The sequence below is a fragment of the Danio aesculapii genome, chromosome 11 (assembly GCF_903798145.1).
Source record: "Danio aesculapii chromosome 11, fDanAes4.1, whole genome shotgun sequence".
NCBI classification, from domain to species: domain Eukaryota; kingdom Metazoa; phylum Chordata; class Actinopteri; order Cypriniformes; family Danionidae; genus Danio; species Danio aesculapii.
The window spans coordinates 22595237-22618227 of record NC_079445.1 but is presented as its reverse complement, the minus strand read 5'-3'; the positions used below and the strand labels follow the sequence as shown (position 1 = coordinate 22618227).

At 42.6% G+C, this 22991-nt stretch overlaps 1 protein-coding gene across 3 annotated transcripts in view; it reads left to right on the top strand.

The window, feature by feature from the left end:
* tfeb (transcription factor EB) overlaps nt 1-22991 on the top strand; it is a 72356-nt gene that overhangs the window by 37543 nt on the left and 11822 nt on the right. For all 3 annotated transcript variants that reach the window (XM_056467957.1, XM_056467955.1, XM_056467956.1), the window contains exons 3-5: nt 11993-12258; nt 21651-21938; nt 22590-22682. In XM_056467957.1, coding sequence (XP_056323932.1) covers nt 12058-12258; nt 21651-21938; nt 22590-22682 — 582 coding nt within the window. In that variant the 5' untranslated portion in view covers nt 11993-12057. The remainder of the gene's footprint in view (nt 1-11992; nt 12259-21650; nt 21939-22589; nt 22683-22991) is intronic.

The window sequence follows — 22991 nt, the reverse complement described above, 5'->3', positions numbered from 1 at the left end:
TGCTGTTTTGTGTTTACCTTATGCTTAAAGTTGTTGCACGTCCGCCGGTTCCTGCCTCAAAATGAGCGAATTTGAAAACAAAACACGCGCGAAGAAACTCGACATAGAGAAACATAGACACCTACTGCCAGCTAGCATTTCGGAAGTGTATTGCAGAGCAACAGAAACAGCGCGCAGAAGTATAAATGCGCGGCTACGTGCGAGGCTTGCGCCATAGGTCACGCGGATCACTTGACGCAGAAGTATAAACCAGGCTTTAATCGTTTTATGTTCAATCCATTCAGGCTCTGTGATCACTAATATGTTTTAGTTTTTAAAATGCATTTTTGAATGAAAACGATCCACGTCCACTCTGGTGTTTCACCTAGTGTTTCTGAAAAGATCTCCATCCACACTATGCGGCTGAAAATGCACATCACGTGACCACACACACACTCTGGCATGCGCTGCAGCATATGCGGACATCTGAGCCCCAGGCAGGCAGTCAGCGGGTGCTTTGAGCACACCTCCCCAGATGAGAGCAGCGCACGTCAGACAGTTCATCAAAGATTTTCCGTTAACATGTTTTGGCTGAGCGCAAAGATAAGTTAATATATTAATTAATTAAACCACGTACACTGATTCTGCACATTTGACTGATTGCTTGTCTATATTGTAAAAACTTGTTATTGTACGTTTTGGCCAATATTGATTAATAAAACTGATATTCAGCAAAAGAGGCAGGGTATTTTTCGGATTTTTCAATGAAAATGAAAGGAGGCAGTCATGTTGTAGGCTCCATTTTGTTAAAAATATGCATACAGTGAAGATGACAGTCATATGTAGCTACATGATGCCTCAACATTTTTAGTGTCTGTTTAGTTAATATAAAAGTGAAAATAGTAGCATTTCCTTATATCATGTTTTCATTTTATTGTTAAGATAGTGAAACAGTGTAGCCAGGATGATGTGAATGATGTCATAAAGTACACTGTTCCCTTTGAAGAGTTATCCGAGGTGTCCTCGGGAATTTGTTTTCAATATCAAACTTGCAAAGTCTGAACTTACGAGGAAAGGATGCAAGACTGAACTTTGTGCACTAGCCTAAAAGGAAAAGGCCCCAATCACAAAGGTGAATGTCTGCAACCACACCTCCGTTTTCAGATGTCTCCAACATGGAGCAGCAGGGTTTTAAAACCAAAACAGCCTCTTCAGCGTTTTCAAAATGCTCCATTTTCAGGGCTCTAAAGCTCCTGGGGTAGTGTAGACTGAAGGCATAATGATAGCAAAATGTATGCGTTTTAAAACTAAAATATATTAGTATAAACAAAGTTAACTTTGTCGATTTGTGTTGGGACAACATGAACTAATTGTGTGGAACCCACAATTTTTTTGCAGTGTGGCTTGGTGCTGTTTTAGCAACACAAAGACATCCAATAGCATACTAGGCAGGTGGCGAAAATAAAGTTTTGGTTCACCTGTGTATTAAGGAAACCTAAACATTTTACCAACCACAGTAGTAACATGATACAGTACTAGGCAAGCTAATATCATACTACTGTTGTTTACATGACTAATGTAGTTAGTGCCCCCCTAAATACTCACTCACTCACTGGTCAAAAACATCAAATACCAGCAGCAAGTTATTGACTAACCCAATGGTTCGTTTGTGAAACAGCACATCTCATAACTGTCACTGAGTTGATCTCCGGCAAGCGCCCTGGTGTTAAAGCCTGAAAGTGTCCACTGATCAGAGTCAACCACAAAGCTTGTAGTGTGTGTGTTCCCCCTCCACCACTGAAATGTACACTGTGGGCTAAAGACTGCTACAGTCCCATCTCAATAGGAGCTGCTTTGCTTATTGTACCTCTAGTACAATACGCTTTTCTACATAGGCAGCCCAGTTGTCCTTTCCTTGATTGTACAGTATAGTTCAAGATTTGAAGCAACTGAAATGTGGCTCAATTGGCTGTATCTAACATCACTTAGCACCCTATCTGTAACAATAACAACACTAAATATCCACTTTGTGTCTGTATCTTTCTCGCAATATCTCTGATAACAGCAAAGTCATGCTTCTTTGCATATTGGTCGTCAGTAGCACCCTGAAAAGAGGAACTCCTTCAGTTCGGGACTCCCCAGGACAATAGAAGAAACAGGGTGTGGGTCTTTCTGTGTAGCGGGGTGAGAGAAGGATGTTTTGGAGGCACTTCCAAATAAAGGCAACTCACATGAGCTGTAAAAGAAAATCAAAACACCACCTGACCCTCACATGACTTCCCCATCACACTCATCGTTACTTGCTTGTGGGATGGAGCATCACTTTGAAGAAATGCTATAGGCTGTTTAAATTTTTATGGGAAATTTGTAGACATTTGATGGCAATTCGAATGCATCATATGGTGGTCAGATGAAAATACCTACAATTCTCTAAATGTATTTTTGTATCATTATTTTTATTATAAGGAGGAGTAGTAGTATTTTCAGAAATGCCTCTTATGTGAATAATGTTTTAGGTTCCTCATTTCTTTATATTTTTTTCTGTTATTGATATTAACTGTAGGCTTGTAGTTTGATTGTACCTTGTAAAGAAGTTAAGCTGCAGAACACATATTATTAACATGTTTATAGAGATTATGTATATCTATTGTTCCCCTTCGGATGGGGAACTCCAATGCTATGTGGAAACTTCCACTATGGGGATTTCGTCAGAATCCAATCATCTGAAAGAGTATAAAAACGGGCCAATGAAATGCCAATGAGTTGGCAGCGTCAGCGTGCACAGCTGGCGTCAATGACAATCAGTCATGCTATAAAGACGCAGCCAGTGCCATGCTCGACATCCTTTCGCTTTCAGAGCCTTTCACGAAGCTTCTGAGAGAGTCTTTGAGGGTATCTCCAACCTGTGTCTACAGAGAGAGATCGAGAAGCAGCTTCTCCCGGTCCAGAGCGCGTATACGCAGTGGCAGATGGTCGAGCTGGGTATTTCTCCCTTGCCTGGCGTCCTTTGGGTCCGGTCCTCCAAGAGCGGTTTGTATATAGGAAAAAAGCTTTCCTAAAAGAGCAACACGGTCGTGCAGCGCGTCTTTTTCAAGACGTCACTCCGACCGTGCGTTTCTGGATGCGGTGGTTTCCTATCCCCGGATGATGGGCACGAGCACAGCGTTTTCATGTCTGGGGGTCCAGCATGTTAATGCGGTGCTCGCGGGCAGTGCATGCCATCACTGATGTCATGTCTGTTGCGCAGTTAAGATCGCGGCTCGCTCTTGCAAAAGAGCCACCCACCCCAGTTGTCCCCCGCACTGCGGTTGGCACTCGGGCAGATCTGAGGGTTTCAGTGAGAGTAAATCCGCCGCCCCCGGGCCGTGGACCTCTCGCTCCTCCACGCGCTCCATCCAAGCTTCAGGTGAAGAGAAGCGCTCCGTCCTTGGATGGTCGCTCTCTCACCTGATGACACCGGGGGTCAGATGTCCATCGCTGCATCGGAGGATGGGCTGTCATTGTCTGATGAGGATGCGAGCCCGCTCGCTCCCTCCCTCCGGGGAGGAGAGCGCGGCGTTAGCATCTAAAAAGCAGACGTGATGGCCGTGCTTTCTCGGGCTGCTTCGGCCGTGGGTCTGGTGATGGTTTATCCCCCAGCCCCGCGGCCGGACCGACTAGATGGGTGTATGTGGAGGATATAAGGAGGCAAGACCTTCAAAGCCTCCCGTCCCCTTCTTCCCGGAAGTGCACAGTAAGCTCACGCTGTCCTGAGGGCACTTTTTTCTGCCCGATCTGCGTGCGCTTCCATCCTCACCATCCTTGGAGGTTGGGCTGTCAAGGTCTGACGAGGATTCGAACCCGCTCGCTCCCTCCGGGACTTTGAGCGCGGCGTCGAATCCAGAAGCAGACTTTGCGGCTGTGCTTCCCCAGGCTGCTTCGGCCGTGGCTCTGGAGATGGTTTATCCCCCAGCTCCGCGGCCGGACCGATTAGAGGGGTGTGATGTGGAGGATGAAGGCGAGACCTTCTAAGCCTCCCCATCCCCTTCTTCCTGGATGGGCACAGTAGGCTCACGCAGTGGGCTGCGTGCGCCTTCCCCCTCACCATGCACGCTATGGCCACCTACCAGCGCTACCAAGCGCAGGCGCTGGCCCGGCTGCGCGAGGATGGTTCTGACCCAGGACTGAGCATGCGCTCCGCACCGCAACCGACTATGCTCTTACAAAAAAAAAAAAAAAAAAAAAAAGTCGGCTGTGTGTGCCCTGGGAAGGACGATGATCACATCCGTGATCCAGGAATGCCACCTCAGGCTAAACCTGGTGATGTGCGTGACGTTGACAAAGTTCGCTTTCTTAACTCACCCATATCCCAGGCTGGCCTGTTCGGCGACACTGGCGGTGAATTCGCCCAGGAATTCACGCCGGTGATAGAGCAGTCGGAGGCGATGGGCGAGGTCTCTATCGGCGGGATTGTATGACCGCTCCCCCCCGCCGAGCCATCCACATCCACTGCTTTTTCGCCGAGGACGCCCGCCCGCAGCTTTGCTTCGCCGCCCCCGCCTGCGCCTCCGGCCACGCGGCTGCGCCGAGCATCGCGCCGGCAACCAGCGTCCCCCGCCCAGGGCGCCGCTAAGTTCGGTAAAACGGACCGCGAAGCGTCCCTGAGGCGGGCCATCTGGGGAGGAGGGAATTTGCTCTTTCCCCGCTGGAGGGCGGGGCACGTTATTTAAAGGCGTAAAAAAAAAAAAAAAAAAAAAACGCCATCAAAATCCTCAGTGAAAGAGCACTTTTCCCCTCCTCCGGATGTGACAGCCCGAACACTGCCAGTCTGGGACGCTATGCCTTCCAGCTCGCAGGATCGGTGCATTTCGCCAATGGCTCATGGAGCACGAGAGAACGGTCTCCTTTCTCTCCACTCCCAGCCCCTCTCCTGGAGTTTGAGTGCGAGACGAGAACATCTCCTCTCCTGCTCTCCTGTGGGACCCCAGCGCTCCCCGGATGAGCCCACTCACTCCACGCTGCCCCGCCGCTGGCACGTCAGCGATCGTGCGGGTGGGACCATTTGCGGGGGCTCTGCCTGCCTGGTTAGCGCGGGCCAGCCCATCGCAATGGCTCATCCATACGACCAGACTCGGCTATGCGATTCAGTTCGCTAAACGGCCTCCCAGGTTCACGGGCGACCAGGGTCAGTCCTGCGTCCGCCCCTGTCTTGCGAGAGGAGATTGCTGTCCTCCTGGCGAAGGATGCAATCGAGCCGGCCCTCCAGCCGAGATGGAGAGCGGGTTTTACAGCCCGCACTTCATCGTGCCCCAAAAAAAAAAAAAAAAAAAAAAAAAAAAAAAAAAAGCGGTGGGCTATGGCTAATCCTATATCTGCACATTTTGAACCGCTGCCTTCACAGGCTGCGCTTCGGAATGCTTACGCAGATGCGCATCACGCGATGCGTTCGTCCTCAGGATTGGTTTGCAGCAATAGATCTGAAGGACGCGTATTTTCATATCTCCACACTTCCACGCCACCGGCAGTTTCTGCGGTTTGCGTTTGAAGGTCGAGCGTGGCAATACACGGTCCTCCCCTTCGGGCTCTCTCTGTCTCCGCGAGTTTTCACCAAGCTCGCGGGGGGTGCCCTCGCGCCCCTTCGGCTCGCCGGCATCCGCACGCTCAATTATTTCGATGACTGGCTGATTTTTAGCCCACTCTCGGGAGCAATTGATTATGCACAGAGACAAGGTGCTCTGGCACCTCCGCCCGTTGGGGTTTCAGGTCAACCGAGAAAAGAGCAAGCTCGCCCCCGTGCAGAGCATCTCCTTTCTCGGGTTGGAGCTGGACTCGATCACTATGGAGGCGCGCCTCTCACGAGAGCGCGCCGAGGTAATGCTGAACTGTCTGAGAGAGTTCGACAGGAAAAAAAGTGGTCCCCCTGAAATTATTTCAGAGGCTCCTGGGGCATATGGCATCCGTAGCCGCGGCCACGCCGCTCGGATTGCTCCATATGAGACCACTACAGCATTGGCTTCACGATCGGGTCCCCAGACGCGCATGGCACGCGGGCCCACACCGAGTGACTGTCACTGCGCTGTGTCACCGCACCCGCACCCCCTGGAAAGGACCCCTCCTTCCTACGGGCCAGTGTGCCCCTAGGTCAGGCGTCCAGGCAGGCTGTCGTTTCGGCAGATGCCTCCAGTATGGGGTGGGGGGGCCGTGTGTAGCGGGCATGCTGCTGCGGACCTGTGGAGGGGAACCCAGCTGCATTGGCATATCAACTGCCTAGAGCTGTTGGCAGTGTTTCTCGCTCTGCGCCGCTTTTTACCGGTGACTGAGGGGGCAACACGTGCTGGTCAGGACGGACAGCACGGCCGCGGTAGCGTATTCCATCCGGATGGGGGGTATACGCTCCCGCTGCATGTCTCAGCTCGCTCGCCGTCTGCTCCTCTGGAGTCATACGCGGCTGAAGTCGCTGCTTGCTATTCACACCCCGGATGGGCTCAACCGTGCGGCCAACAGGCTCTCACGGCAGCTCCTTCCCCGGGAGAATGGCGACTCCACCCCAAGTCATGCGTAAGTATGCACTCCCCCCAGTGAGCCTACTCGCGCAGTTTCTGTGCAAGGTCAGGGAGGACGAGGGGCAGGTCTTGCTAGTTGCGCCCCTGGCCCAACCGGACCTGGATATCAGAACTCTCCCTCCTCGCGACGCCCCCCCTGGCGAGTCCCTTTGAGAGAGGACCTACTCTCTCAGGGACAGGGCACCATCTGGCACCCTCGCTTAGTTCTGTGGAACCTCCACGTGGGGTCCATAAGACGCGACGAGGAAGACTTAGGTAACCTACCGGTGGCGGTGGTTAATACCATCACTCAGGCTAGTGCACCCTCTACGAGGCATGCCTACGCCCTGGAGTGGAGTCTATTCACTGAGTGGTGCGCTTCTCGCCGAGAAGACCCCCGATCTTGCCAGATCAGTGTTGTGCTTTCTTTCCTTCAGGACAGGTGGAGCGAAGGCTGTCGCGCTCCACACTGAGGGTTTACGTGGCCACCATCTCCGCTCATCATGATGCGGGGATGGCGGCACCGTGGGGAGGCATAACCTCATCATCCAGTTCCTCAGAGGGGCGAGGCGGATGTTTTCCCCCGCCCCCCTCTCATACCCTCTTGAGATCTCGCGGTAGTGCTACGAGCCTACGTGGGGATCCCTTCGAACCACTCGACTCAGTATCCTTGAGATTTCTGTCCTTGAAGACAGCTCTGCTGGTCGTGTTGGCATCGGTTAAGAGGGTTAGGTACCTGGAGGCATTTTCGGTCAGTGACTCGTGCCTAGAATTCGGGCCGGCCTACTCTCACGTTGTCCTGAGACCCCGGCCCGGCTATGTGCCCAAGGTTCCTACCACGCCGTTTAACAATCAGGTAGTGAGCCTGCAAGCGCTGCCCGCGGAGGAGGCAGACCCAGCCCTTTCATTGTTGTGTCCTGTTCGCGCTTTGCGAATATATGTGGACCACACTCAGAGCCTTAGATCCTCTGACCAGCTCTTTGTCCATTACAGTGGTCGGCAGATGGGAAGTGCCGTATCTAAACAGAGGTTGGCCCACTGGGTAGTGGATGCCATCTCCCTCGCCTTTGGGCCAGGGTGAGCCGTGTCCCCCGGGGGTGAGAGCGCACTCCATTACGGAGCATCGCATCCTCCTGGGCGTTAGCACGCGGCGCCTCTCTGACAGACATTTGTAGAGCTACGGGTTGGGTGACACCCAATACATTTGCAAGGTTACAATCTGCGAGTGGAGCCGGTTTCCTCAAGGGTATTAGGCAACCCTTGGTGATTGAGGAAACGATTCGGTTGAGGTGTCGAAACACGCTTGCTGCGCCACTCTCCCTAACCCGGAGATACGTGCGCTTTTTCAGCTTTGTCAGTTTAGTTCCCCATTTCTTTGGCGAACCCTGCAGAGTTCCTCCGAGGCCCCCAGCACCTGACTCAGCGGAGGAGTCAGGTGTTGGCCCGTTACGTTGTCGGCATGCCCGCTGGTCAGCCCGCGTTCTGGGTATAGGTGCCTGCTATGTGTGATCCCCGCTGGCGATCCCATACGTTCACACAGCCACGGTATAGTCCCCCCTTTTTAGGGCAGGCTCGTGTCTTCCCTCCCCGCTAACCATCCTTATGCTAGGACCCCCCCATCTCTGGGCTGGTCCATAGATTGTCACCAGGTCTCCCCTCTGGGTAGCAGGTGAGCTCCGCAGCGTCCTCCCTATCGGGACTGAACGCTTTCCCAACGTACTGTCGTATCAAAACCTTTTTACAGGGTTATTGCGACTCCCCGAAAAATATAACCGTTTCTGAACAGGTAAGTGAGGGCCAGGGGACACGTTGGAAGACTGTGTCTCGGGGCGTTGTAGGTGCGCTTGCTCTACTGCGTGGCACACCCTTCGCCAGGGGCGCAGTAAGGTTCTTTCGTTGTGGCGTTTTCCATAGATTTCCCCATAGTGGAAGTTTCCACATAGCATTGGAGTTCCCCATCCGAAGGGGAACGCTACGGTTACTAAAGTAACCCTTCGTTCCCCGAGGGGGGGAACGGAAATGCTATGTTCCTTCGCCACAACGATTGTCCCTTAGCTGTTGAGCGTGAAAGTCTCTTCAGCTAGAAAAGGATGTCGAGCATGGCACTGGCTGCGTCTTTATAGCATGACTGATTGTCATTGACGCCAGCTGTGCACGCTGACGCTGCCAACTCATTGGCATTTCATTGGCCCGTTTTTATACTCTTTCAGATGATTGGATTCTGACGAAATCCCCATAGTGGAAGTTTCCACATAGCATTTCCGTTCCCCCCCTCGGGGAACGAAGGGTTACTTTAGTAACCGTAGCGTTTTAAGAGATCATCTTTAACAAAGTAACTGTGTTTTAATGTATAAAAGGGCTGTGCGATTTGAGGAAAATATCTAATTGGGTTTTTTTTTTGACAAATATTACGATTTCGATTTTATTTGCAATTTAATTTTGTAGCTTCAGCTCAATTATCTGTATTGTAGCTTCTCACTGCTAAAATGCAGTGCGTGTTAAAAACGAAACTGAAAAGATATTAACTTACTTAAATGTTTATACAAGTTTATTTTGAATATTCAGAAATTAAACGCTCATTTTTCTCTAGAGCAAACCGTAAACATATATAAAATTACCTTTCTGTAAACAAGTTGAACTTACATTTTGGAGATACTGTATCTTATTACAAAAAAATAATAATAATATTTATAATTATAAAAATACAGAACACTTGGCTGAAACAACTCTGAAATTCCACTTTGCTTGTTACTAGATTGAGTGTCACTGGCAATACTTTCAGTTGACTTTTTAGCTAGACACTCCTCATATACAAGAGCCACCTGTGGCGCTTTTTTGGGTGCTGGTTGTTGTATTTTCTTGTGCTGTTGCAACAATTCTTACAAACTACCTGTTTTTTTTTGTGTCTGGGACTTTGAAATCAAAATATTCCCAAGCTATTAATGCTTCTGAAGCGGCAGATGCCATCATCCCACTCGCCTGTATGTTTGTTTGATTGTTTGTTTGTTTGTTTGAGGCAGAATGAAAGTGAGCTCACTCAGTTGGCTAGTAAGACTGTCACACACAGACGGCAGTCACACATTTGCTCTGGGTGAGGAAAATTAAACAATACAAATATATTTTATATCGCAGCCTCTTGCGATTAGCTATGCGCAACTTTTCAAATCTTGATTCGATTTCGATTAATCGCACATCCCTAATGTATAATGTATATTATCTCAATTCTAATACTAATGATCATGATTATTCATTCATTCATTTTCTTTTCAGCATAGTCCCTTTATTAATCCGGGGTCGCCACAGCAGAATGAACCGCTAACTTATCCAGCACATGTTTTATGCAGCAGATGACCTTCCATCTCTGGGAAACATCCATATACACTCATTCACACTCATACGCTGTGGACAATTTAGCCTAGCCAATTCACCTGTACTGTATGTCTTTGGACTGTGGGGTAAACCGGAGCACCCGGAGGAAACCCACGCGAATGCGGGGAGAACATGGAAACTCCACACAGAAACACCAACTGGCCCAGCCAAGGCTCGAACCAGCGACCTTCTAGCTGTGAGGCGACAGCACTACCTACTGCGCCACTGCGCTGCCCTTGATCCTGATTAGAATAAAAAATATTAATAATATAATAGGGCTGAGGCGACGCAGTGGTGCAGTAGGTAGTGCTGTCTGTGTGGAGTTTGCATGTTCTCCCTGCGTTCGCGTGGGTTTCCTCCGGGTGCTCCGGGTTCCCCCGCAGTCCAAAGACATGCAGTACACGTGAATTGGGTAGGCAAAATTTTCCATAGTGTATGAGCGTATGTGTGAATGAGTGTGTCCCAGAGATGGGTTGCGGCTGGAAGGGCATCCACTGCGTAAAAACGTGCTAGATAAATTGGCGGTTTATTCCGCTGTTGCAACCCTGGATTAATAAAGGGACTAAGCCGAAAAGAAAATTAATGAAATCAATGAATAATAGGGCTGAAACTTTAAATCGAATTATTCGGTTTAATTGATTACAAAAAATTATTGATTCAAATTGTAGTAATCGTCGTAAATAAAAAATCTCCATATAAGGCATCACTTCCTGAATCGGTAAATACTCGCATGGTTGTTTAATAGTAAAAGTCATGGTATCAACAGACCAGCTGACCACAGAGAAAAACGAAAGTGTAAAGAAAAAAAGTAAGACAGCCAGAGTAAAGAAATAATCTCAAGCATAACACGAGATGAAAAGCCGTTTAAAAGCAAGCACTGTGTCAGTTTGGCTGAAGATCATTTGGCCACTATATGTAATAGCCAGCCAGTGTTATCTTTTTTCCCTTCTTTGGCGCTGTGTTGCATGTTTAGGCTAACGCTAGCATTATGCTAACGAACTAATGTAATGTCATGAAGTTTTTATTTCTTTCGTGTTGAGACATGTTAAGGCTAAATGCTAATATTATGATCTAATGTAAAGCTGTAAAGCTTTTTTTCCTCCGCACTGTTGCGTGTCATGGCTAAACGCTAACATTAAGATCTAATGTAAAGTTATAAAGCGTTTATGTATGTATGTAATGTTTTAATTGTTATGTATGTGATGTAGGACTTATTTTAATTAGCATTGATTGTGTTCAGCACTTAGGGCAATGTTGTGTAGTACACAAGTATGTGTGTGTGTATATGTTAAACGTTCTGACTTGTACACTTTACTCTTCTTATCTGATTAATCGATCAATTTCAGTGGTAAATCAATCAATTATTAAAATAATCAATAGCTGCAGCCTTATAATATAATAATTATTAGTTGTGCAGTATAATACTGTTATTATTATTATTATTATTATTATTATTATTATTATTATTATTATTATTATTATTATTATTATTATTATTATTATTATTATGTTTGTGTTTATTAAAGGAAGTGAATTTAAGCAATAGATCATCCAAAAATAAAAATGTAAACACTATTTTTTTTAAACTTCTAAGAGTCTTTTTTTATTATTCTGTTGAACACCAAATAAGATGTTTTGAAGAAATTAGGAAAAACACATACTATGGAAGTCAATGGTTACAGGTTTCCAGCTTTCTTCAAAATATCTTCTTTTGTGTTCAACAAAAGAAAGAAAGTAAAACCTGTTTGGAACGTGAGGGGTGAGTAAATGATGACAGAATTTTCATTTTTGTGTGAACTATCCCTTTAATTTATCAATTTACTTCGTCTGTTTGTTCATTTATTCAGTCAATCTGATCATTTATTATTTAATAGCTGTAATGTTTTGAGCTGGTGCTCAAGAAAACAATACCTACTTTTTCATTACCATTTTTGTGGAAATAACAACTTAAAATTTCCAGATCCATACCAACAGATCTGCATTATGTTCTGTATTGTAAAATGAATTTACAATGAACTTGATGAACTTACAAATGAACTTGTCACTGTTTCTAATTCAGTGTAAATATAATTGCATCCATCCATTTACTTTATAATCATTTTCTCAAACTATTTTCTTGACAGACACCCCACCACTTTTCGGGCTGGACTGCGCGGCGACAGCAGCCCGCCCCCCGCGTCCCCCAGCCATGTCGTCACGCATCGGCCTGCGCCTGCAGCTCATGCGGGACCAAATGCAGCAGGAGGAGCAGCGGGAGCGGCAGCAACAACAAGCAGCATCAATGCATTACATGCAGCATCGCATGCCAGGCCCACCTGCGCCCACGCCAGCCATCAGTGCACCAACACACTTCCAGGCCCCCATGCAGGTTCCTGTTGAAGTGCTAAAGGTATGTATCCATCCGCCTGTGTATCTGAGTTTAACTTAAAGCATATTTTAAATGAATCTTACATTTATGAATTTAGTAGAGGCTTTATGCAATTCATTGAAGCCAATAATACCTGTAATACACAAAACCACGTTTGTTAGCCTGACCATTTTTAGCAGCACGAGTTATCAGACAATGCCTGTCATGAGTGCAAGAGAACTCGAGAGTTCCCTTCTCACAGGCTGATGTGTTTTCCACAGTAATTAAAATCAGAAATGTAATGCATTTTATATATAACAGCACATTTGGGACCCTGGACCACATAATCTTATTTTGCACAAGCATCATTTTTGTCAAAAGTACATTGTATGGGCCAAATTTCTAGATTTAATGCCAAAAATCATTATAATATTAAGTAAATATTGAATATATTTAGAAAAGTTTCTACTGTGGATGACGCAGTGGCATAGTAGGTAGTGCAGTCGCCTTACAGCAAGACGGTCGCTGGTTCGAGCCTCAGCTGGGTCAGCTGGCGTTTCTGTGTGGAGTTTGCATGTTCTCCCTGCGTTCGTGTGTGTTTCCTCCGCGTGCTCCGGTTTCCCCCACAGTCAAAAGGCATGCGGTACAGGTGAATTGGGAGGCTAAATTGCCCGAAGTGTATGAGTGTGTATAGATGTTTCCCAGAGATGGGTTGCGGGTGGAAGGGCATCCGCTGTGTAAAACATATGCTGGATAAGTTGGCGGTTCATTCCGCTGTGGCGACCCCAGATTAATAAAGGGACTAAGCCGAAAAGAAAATGAATGAATGAATGAATGAAGTTTCTACTGTAAATTTGTCCAAATTAAGTTCTTAGCAACGCAAAATACCAAAAAAATCTGAAATATTTAAAGGCAAGTTTTTCAGTAATTTTAAGAGCTCAGATTCCAGAGTTTTATATAGTTGTATCTCGGATGAATACTGTCCTATCCTAACAAACCCAGAGGTGTAAAGTAACAAATTACAAATACTCAAATTTTCCCAGGAATTGTAAGTTACTAAATAGTTTTAAAAATGTGCACTTTTACTTTTTGTGCTGTATCAGTACTTTTAATCCAGTATTTTCCTTCAGTCTGCAGTCACTACTAGAAAAATCAGTTCTGCGATTCCAGTCCAGTCGAATTTTAATAATGATTTTGCATCCTAATGAGCAATTTCAAGACATGTTTGGAAAGTGTCCAAGAAGATGTCCAAAATCTTTACACACAATTACCCAGAGACTGCATGTCACTAATAAGATGATGGATGCCTACTGTATGTTGACTGAAATCGTCAAATGGCCTATAACAATCACTAAATGCACTACAGAATGTTATGTTTACACACACACACATGCACAAACTGCATGTAAACTCATCAACCTTTCACAGTGTGATACTCAATACTCTCTACTCTTGAGTACTTTTAAAAGGGCTACTTTTTACTCATACTTTTGAGTTATATTTACAACAGATACCTTTACTCTACTTGCACTAAATTTTTGGGCAAGTAGTGGTACTTTAACTTGAGTATGATTTTTCAGTACTCTTTCCACCACTGAACATGTCATGCGGTAAAATCTCAATATTAGTATTATTACAGTATATTGAGTATTATCTCAATATACTGTAGTATATAAGATGTATAACTCTCAATAAAAAATGGCAGAAATGACTGGTTATGTGGTTCAGGGTCACGTTTTTACAACTCCACACTCTTTAAAAAAAGTTTATTTTCAAAGTTTCTTTAAAGAACCTTTCCTTGTTTCTTTGTTAACTTCTTAATAACTTAAAGAACCTTTGTACATCGTAATGAATCTTGGAAATGGAAGAACGTGCAATGGAAATGTAATCAAACCCTCTACTTGTCTCTATAGGAAAGCATTGCAAATTAAGTCAAATAATTACATTTTTGGCTTTTGGATGAAAATGAAATAGAGTTGCTGAATGTTTCATTCTAATAGTTGATGAGTTTTTAATGTTTTAAAGAATGCATTCAGGGAAATGTACAGCTAAGGTACTACCAGCCAGGCTTTGAGCTCTGTCCTATGTGACGTCACCCAGTGATTTGGTTCTGCAAGAGCAAAAAAAGCAAACCCACGAAAACATGCATCAAAAATCCTGAATAATATCTTGAAACAATATATTAAAAATGCTTTTAGGTGATATATTTTTATACTCTAAGACTATATCCGAGTATTAGGCCCCATTTACACTAATACATTTTAGTTTTTAAAAGGCGTTTTTTTTTACGCCTTTTACTAAAACGACCCACGTCCACACTGGTGTTTCACCTAGCTTTTTTGAAAAGATCTCTGTCCACACTATACTGCTAAAAACGCACATCACATGACTACACACACACTCTGGCATGCGCTGCAGCGTATGCAGACCTCTGAGCTCCAGGCAGTGAGTGGGTGCTTTGAGCACACCTCCCCAGATGAGAGGAGCGCATATCGGACAGTTCATCAAGGATGTACCACTAGATCTCATCTCACTACAGTTGTTAAACCTGATATTTAATTAATCTTGTGTCTATCTAACGACATCTTTTGAATCTATTACATGTACTCAGGTAACGTGTTTTATGCTGAGCGCAAAGATAAGTTTTATATAACCATGTACACTGATTCTGCACATTTGACTGATTGCTTGTTTTTATTTGTTATATTGTATAAACTTATTGTACGTTACACTTTTCTAATGGCCTATTATTGATTCTTAAAACTGATATTCAGAAAAAGAGATGGGATATGTTTCATATTTTTCAATCAAAATGAAAGAAGGCAGTTATGTTGTAGGCTCCGTTTTGTTATTATGCATACAGTGAAGATGGCGGTCTTATAAATATGTAGCTACAAACTTTTTTAGTGTCTGTTAAGTTAATATCAAAATGAAAATAGGCAGTTCCCTATATTTTTTCGTTTTGATATTAGCAGAGTAGCCAGGGGGATGTAAAAGACGTTATAAAGTACACTGTTACCTTTGAAGATTTACCCGAGGTGTCCTCGGGAGTTTGTTTTCCATATCAAACTTGCGAAGTCTGAACTTACAAGGAATGGATGCAAGCCTGAACTTTGTGAACTCTGCCTCAGTTTTCAGATGCCTTGTTATCCCCATCCACATTGACACAGAGCAGCAGTGTTTTAAAACCAAAAAGGCCTCTTTAAGCATTTTCAAAATGCTCGGTTTTTGGGAATCAAAAACTCCAGGATTGTGTAGACAGAAGGCGTAACTGTAGCGAAACTTATGCATTTTTAAACTAAAACGTATTAGTGTAAACAGGGCCTTAGAAAAGTGATGGACACACATGGTGTAACGGGACACACTGCTTTTTGTCTTTAGTGTAAATTGTACCACCTAGGGTCAACAGCTTCTAAGAACCCTTATTAGATTAATTAAAAAACATGACACAGTTGTGTATTGAAGGTAGGAAATACCCTCTCTCTTAAATCTAGCCAATTTCCCTCTAATCATAGTGCAGCTCTTTGTTCTGGGGTATCTCCATGAGACCCTATTCCTACTGTAACTTTCATTGGGAAATTCAGCACTCCGGCCACCCTAGTGGTCCCAACTGGATGAATGAATTCTAAGAAGTGCATGAAGACCAAATTAGGCAAGATTAGGTACTGTAGTAATCTCCTCTCTCGTGCTGCGGTGAAAGAGTAGTGGGCAAAGTCCAGAAGTCAGTGGGTCGTGCAGGACCGACCACAGCTTTAGCGCGCTGAATTACATTTCAACCGAGATCAAAAACAAAGCCAGAAATATTTGTGGAAGAATGCGGTGGAACGGTGGCCAGGTAAGCGGAAAAGCATAGAAAAGAGCAGACACGGTGACATGACTTATTCAGATCGAACACAAAAGAGAACATTCTTACAGGTGACAGTTTCTTCCTGATTGAATCAATGTGTGTGTGGGGTTTTTGGGGATTGTTATCTGTTATTTAAAAGAAAGCAACTTTGAAAGCTCACTTGCAAATTTGTTGTGTGTGTGTGTGTGTGTGTGTGTGTGTGTGTGTGTGTGTGTGTGTGTGTGCGCGTGCATGTGTGTGTGATGTTATGTTATGAAACTTTGTACAACACTTTCAAGATGTTTTTTTTTATTTCATTCCGCTTTCAGAGTTTTACAAAACATCCAGAGATTTATAAAAATGAAAGTTTGGGAAAGTTGTGGAAAATACAGTAGAGAGGGTTTACGTGCTGTAGCTTTCTTTTTTTGTGTTTGCTTCTTTTGATTAAACAGTAACAGTCTCTATTATCAATTCAATAACTTGCTCAACATCTTTTTGTGTAGTAGGCGACTGAAAACATTAAGGCCTGTTCAGGATCCTTCAAGACATTAATCTCTGAGGAAAAAAATAATCATTTAAACAGAGCCTCAGATTTAAGGAGTTTTCACATAATAAACAGAGACTGATAATCATTTTAAAGCAACCTAGAATTTTAGTGTACATTTACTGTACATGAATATAATGTACTAAAAAAAGTGTTTCCTAGGCATTTTTCCATTTACAGAGCAATTAGCTGTCCCCATTCGCGCAGATCCATGAAAATGATTTTAAAAAGACGGGATTATGCATGCCAGGCTATTCACTTCATAAAGAGAAACACTTCGTACCAGTGCACATGTGTTCTTTTGGTTGTCAATATGAGTGCATGCTTGAATGAGCAAAATGCAATCATATGCACATGACAGGTTTTTTAGGGGGAAATTTAGTAGTTTTCATAGTATTGTCTTTACAAACTGGGAGTTTGAAACATGCTTTCAGCTCTGCAACATATAGTTATCTTGTAAATGCATAAAAAGTTTTTAGTTTTAGTTGAAAATTGTGTAATTTAAATGCTTTTGCCATTTCATTTGTCATAATTGAAAATAACCTGCGTCTTTATTGTAAATTAATATTGTAATTGTATGTAATATTCACTTGTTAAAACCTGTTTGAGTTTCTTTTTTCTGTTGAACACAAGTTATTTTGAAAGTATTTGGTTTATCTACTAAGAAGTCGGTGGTTACCGGTTTCCAACATTCTTCAAAATATCTTTTTTGTGATTAACAGAAAAAAGAAATCCATAAAATTTAGAATATGAGTAAATACTGACTAAATATTTATTTTTGTGTGAACTATATCGCTTTAAGAGTGTAAAACCTCCACTCCAGTGTTTCCTGAGTATAAGTGGCAATAGCTTCTGCCGCTAGCATGTTTCTGCTGCCCTCTAACGCAGCCAAACATGTGTCATCCTAAGATTAAGCAACAGTGGCTCATGTTTCACACAGTCCCGTATTATTTAGATAGACATTTACCATCACCGTTCCTAGACTGAATAAAAGTAAGAGCTCCATGTGAGATGAGCTTCTAACAACAACTAACCCTCTGTAATTTCACCTCAGAGAGCTCAGAGCAGCTGGCGCTACCCGGAATGCCTTGACATAGCCCTCATGCAGAGATTTACCACCAGGGAAATGCCCTTGCAGACAGTGTCCCCACTTTACAGCTTGTGTGTAAATAAGGCCTGTATCCTTCACTTAAACTGCCTATAAAAGTTTTACTCGCTCCATCGTGTTCTTTAATCTTCCAGTTAAATAATGCAAGTGATTGGACTGGGATTGAATTCTTTTCCAAAGGCTTTCATCTGCTAATCCTGAGGCTTGCTTTCACTCAGGAATGCAGTTGCTGTATTATTGCTAATATTTTACGTCAGTATCCGCACACGAAAAAATGCCACTTTTCATATTATGGGTTACACTTTCAGTTTGGGGAACTTCCATTCAGAAGAACTGAAACAAATGATTTTAGATAATGAATTTGTGCTTCAAATAATTAATATGCATAGTGAAAAATTAATTGGAGTGCGTTTGGCTTTCTGTAGTATTTTTATCAGTTATAAAATAAGCTTGTTTTTGCTTTCCGTATTTTGTCAATCCAAATGATTTACTTGTTGTATTCCCTACAGTACAGTACTGTTCAGTTTATGTTCAGAAAGTTGTTGCAGAAATGTTTGAGTTTTTTATTTACTTTTTTCATGGACAGCTGATAGTAATTTGTTAATTCTAATAAGTTGCATTTTAATATTGGATGCATACACTGTGTACAAACAACTCTTTGTACCCAGTCCCTTAAAACATTTCACTGATTGTTTACAGTCATACAGAAGATAATCATGTAAGTTGTGCGTAGCATTATGGTGTGTGAGAAAAGGGTGAATTCAGGCATTGGAGCTCTGTTTGTTTATACTCATTCATATATAATGCGTAACTGCACAGAAAATATGTTGTTTTATAACACATGAAGCCATTCTCCTCTCATTGTTGTGCATGTTTTGGGTGCTACAGTTGAAGTCAGAATTATTAAACCCCCTGGATTATTAGCCCCCCTGTTTATTTTTCCCCGAATTTCTGTTAACGGAGAGAAGAGTTTTTCAACACATTTCTAAACATAATAGTTTTAATAACTCATTTCTAATACTGATTTATTAAAATTTTTGTTATGATGACAGTAAATAATATTTGGCTAGACATTTTTCAAGACACTTCTATACAGCTTAAAGTGACATTTAAAGGCTTAACTAGGTTAATTAGGTTAACTAGGCAGGTTAGGGTAATTAGGCAAGTTATTGTACAATGATGGTTTGTTCTGTAGACTATTGAAAAATTATACCTTAAAAGAGGCAAATTTTTATTTTAATTATTTTTAATTTTTATCTGTAAATGGTTTTTAAAAAAATGTAAAACTGCTTTTATTCTAGCCAAAATAAAACAAAGACTTTGTCCAGAAGAAAAAATATTATCAGACATACTGTGAAAATTTCCTTGCTCTGTTAAACATCATTTGAGAAATATTTAAAAAAGGAGGAAAAAAAATCATTAGGGGGGCTAATAATTCTGAAATCAACTGTAAATCACTCAATTAATCTTTGAAGTGAAAGAACGAGGCCAGTCCAATTATACGTCATACCCTTTTTGAAGCTCCATCAGCAGGTGTCTGTGTGATTCAGTGAACGTCTGGAGGCTCGTTCTGGCCCCTCTGTACCCTGTACATAACACGCATTGACTTAAACCCCACAGTTACATAACTATCTTTGACTGTGGCTCTAAAACAGTGCTGGCTCCGCCTGAAGGCTTTGGCTTGATGTTATTTGTAGTGGTGACAGTAAAAACACTGTACTTGCTGCTGGAAGTGTAAGTCATGAGACATGATGGCAATAAATGGTACTGGGATTTTGCTTAAAACAGTTTGTGGGTTTAGAAGGTGCAAGTCATTGCATTCCTGTAGTTCTTATCAAATATATAGTTCCTTTCAGAAGTTTTTCTGCTCACCAAAGCAAAATTATTATTATTATTATTATTATTATTATTATTATTATTATTATTATTATTATTATTATTATTATTATTATTATTATTATTATTATTATTATTATTATTATTATTATTAGCCTTGAATTTCTAATTATTCTTTACATTTATTTCCTGGGTGATTTTTATTACCAGATCATATTTTCACAGTACTTACTATATTTTTTTCCGGATAAAGTATTGTCTTATTACCTCTCTTTGGCTGGGATAAAAGCAGTTTTAAAATTAGTTCAAATAATTTTGAATGTCATTATTATTAGCCCCCTTAAGATTTTTTTTGTTTATAGACAGAACAAACCACTGTTGTCCAATGACTTGCATAATTAACCTAACCTAAGTCTTCTGCAATGAATAGACATTTAAAGGTTCAAGACACCCACGAGTACTTAAAAAAAAAGGAACAGGTTTGTGTGTGTTGAGCATAAGTTAAGACAATGTTAGCACCTGTCAGCTTTAATTGTGGTAAACACTGGATAATTTTGAGCTTTTGTCCGCTAATTTCATCTTGTGGGTTTAAAATAATTTTTGGGGTGGGATCAAAATAGGTGAGGTAGCGCCGATCTGCCTGTCCAGAGATGACGTTTTGGTTTTTCTTTATTATTAATAGTGGAGTTTTCTTATCCCATGAGAAGACCCTGCTTCTTAATTATTCATGACTGCACATGTATTCCGAAGGCAAGACAGACCTGCCAAGCTGTGAGACAGCGTCAGCACACAGCACGCAGTATTTAGTCATTCATGATGGGTCGTAAGTGTTCATATGACACAGAGTTTGTTGCATGTTTTACTCTGTGATGCTGTCAGGGCGATACAGTAAAGCTGTTGGTTTGCAGCAAGCATTTTTGTCAGGAGAGCTGTAAGAGAATTGTAGAATGGCAGACTTTGTCTTTTATCAGTTGAGTTTGTTACCATTCAGACACATGGCCTATATCTGTGCTGCTGTGTTTGCCCATGTTTAAAATCATACAGACTAATGGTTGAAATAGATTGGACAAGAGAGCTGCTGCTGCTCCACTATGTGTGCATTCAGACCCTGAAATTTAGGAGGAGGGAAGTCCTCCTCATTTATAGTGTTCATATAAGCATGACTATCTTTATAATGATATAACAAATTGTGGTTATATGTAAAATCTTGAATAACAAATGTAGCAGGGCATTAAGTTACTTACTGTTAATTTCATTGCATTTTAACTTCGTAAACTATACAATCATGGGTCTCCTCACGGTTTGTGTCTCATTTTGTGAGCCAACTGATAACAGTTGTTCGCTCCCCTCTTTTCCCCTGCCCTGCTGGCCACAACCACTCCTCCCTCTCCTTGCAGCACTCCACGCCCATCCGGTGGCTTTTTTTTTTTTATTCTGAGGTAGACTTGAACTGAAATAGGGAGGTTTCATGACTCTTTAACTTTGTCCAGAATTTTTGCAGAGTGTAGCAAGTAAAATGAAAAATATCTTTTATCGAAGTTGTAAATGCATTTTAAACAGAAAGTGAGTGCCTTTTATAATCAATAAAGCATGTTGATAGACTGTTCAAGCAACTCTCATAAAAAGGTTAAGGTGTTGAAGTTGTGCAATGAATACCTTATGTACACCGTGTTTACACATTGTTAGTTACAATGAAAAAAGTTACAAGCAGTCATGGTGTTGCTCTGAATGAGTTTGGAGCAGACTGACTCTGATTTGGTGCTGTTTGCAACACTGTTAAATACATTATAAATAGAAAATGTTGATGCTTTTCATAGAGCACACACAATTAATTTGTTTTATTCATTTTTACAATGAAAATATTGTATATTAAGCACCGTTCCTCAAGAAAGTAAATGTACACAAATGAGCCCAAACGATAGTTGTCATTAGTAGAGTCACTTTGCCAGATGTTATAGACCTAAAATCCAGCAAAAATATAAATTCAAATTATAAACAAGACTCAGATATACAAATAGTCACAGTTACATTTGAAAGCAACATTTATCAACTGACATACTCAGGAAACGAATAAAAAAATTGCATTCCATTATATTTTTATTGTTACATTTATATGACAGGTGCAGACCCATCTTGAGAACCCCACAGACTACCACATCCGACAGTCTCAGCGGCAGCAGCTCAAGGAATACCTGTCCACCACATACGCCACCAAACAAGCTGTACATGCCGTCACGAGCTTGGTTCAGCCCTCTCCACCCCCCATGGTCCAGGCTCAAAGCGGAAGCGCCCCACCGAACATGCACTCTCCATGCATGCGCACCGAGCAGCTCATGAACTCTGCTGGAAACAGTGCGCCCAACAGTCCCATGGCCATGCTCAACATCGGCTCCAGCCACGAGAACGAGGTACTTCAGTTTTCTTAAGAAGCATGTCTAGACATGTTTGAAATAAACACTTTTCCTGTAACATATCTTCACACTCATTGTGATTCATTTTGATGTCACAACATGTTTAATTTACCATTCATATATCCATTTTTATATTTAGTAGCACAGTTCCTCTCTGAGTTCACAGAAACCCAATGTTTCAGCAAATGACAAAGTCTTGCTCATCTCCCATAACCCATATGATTTTATTTGTGGTGGGTGTTATTTGCCCAAGCGCACACAAAGGTCAGGGTGTTAACTAACTTAACTTCATTGTCATTGGAGTTTAAGTGGCCAATTATGGCTGTGGAGGTATAATTACAGATTAAAGAGTGACAGGGAACCCAGGGAACAAAGCAGACTTTGGTCCTTTTTCCTCCCTACGCTCTCAATACCACCAAATCCAATGCGATCCTAAGCGAATATGTGCATGTGGCACAGTGACAACCTTTGTGAGAGGGATTATGTCTGTCCAGCTGTTGAGAGGAATGCATCTTTCATCTGTAATATCTGTCGATATTTCCTTAGCATAGATATATTTGAAGAATGTATAGAAAAACTCTTCAATAATCAATGAAAAGTATTCATACTTAGCGTCTAAATTCTCCTTATGTGTTTGTTTTTGACAAGATGGATGAGGTAATTGATGACATCATCAGCCTACAGTCCAGTTATGATGACATCCAGGCTTACATTGACCCTGTGGTCCAGATGCCAAACACAGTAAGTAGCCATTCGCTCAGCTCAGGCCTTTTAGTCTTTGCTGTCTCTAAGTGATACGGAATCCCAGAAGGTAAGTGAAAAATTGAGTGAATAAATTCTTGTTTATGATGCACAGGCTGTGCCTTATTGCTGCTGAATAGTTCTATTTTTGAAGCCCCCGTAACCTCTTGCTTTGACAATGGAGGAATTATTCTGGATCTATTTGTTGTGCTGCTTTTTTATCAGGCATATAGGGATGAAAAGCATCTTTGTCTGATTACCAAAAGTCACGTCTAATTATAGCGAAGCACCGTCTCAGGAAAATGATGC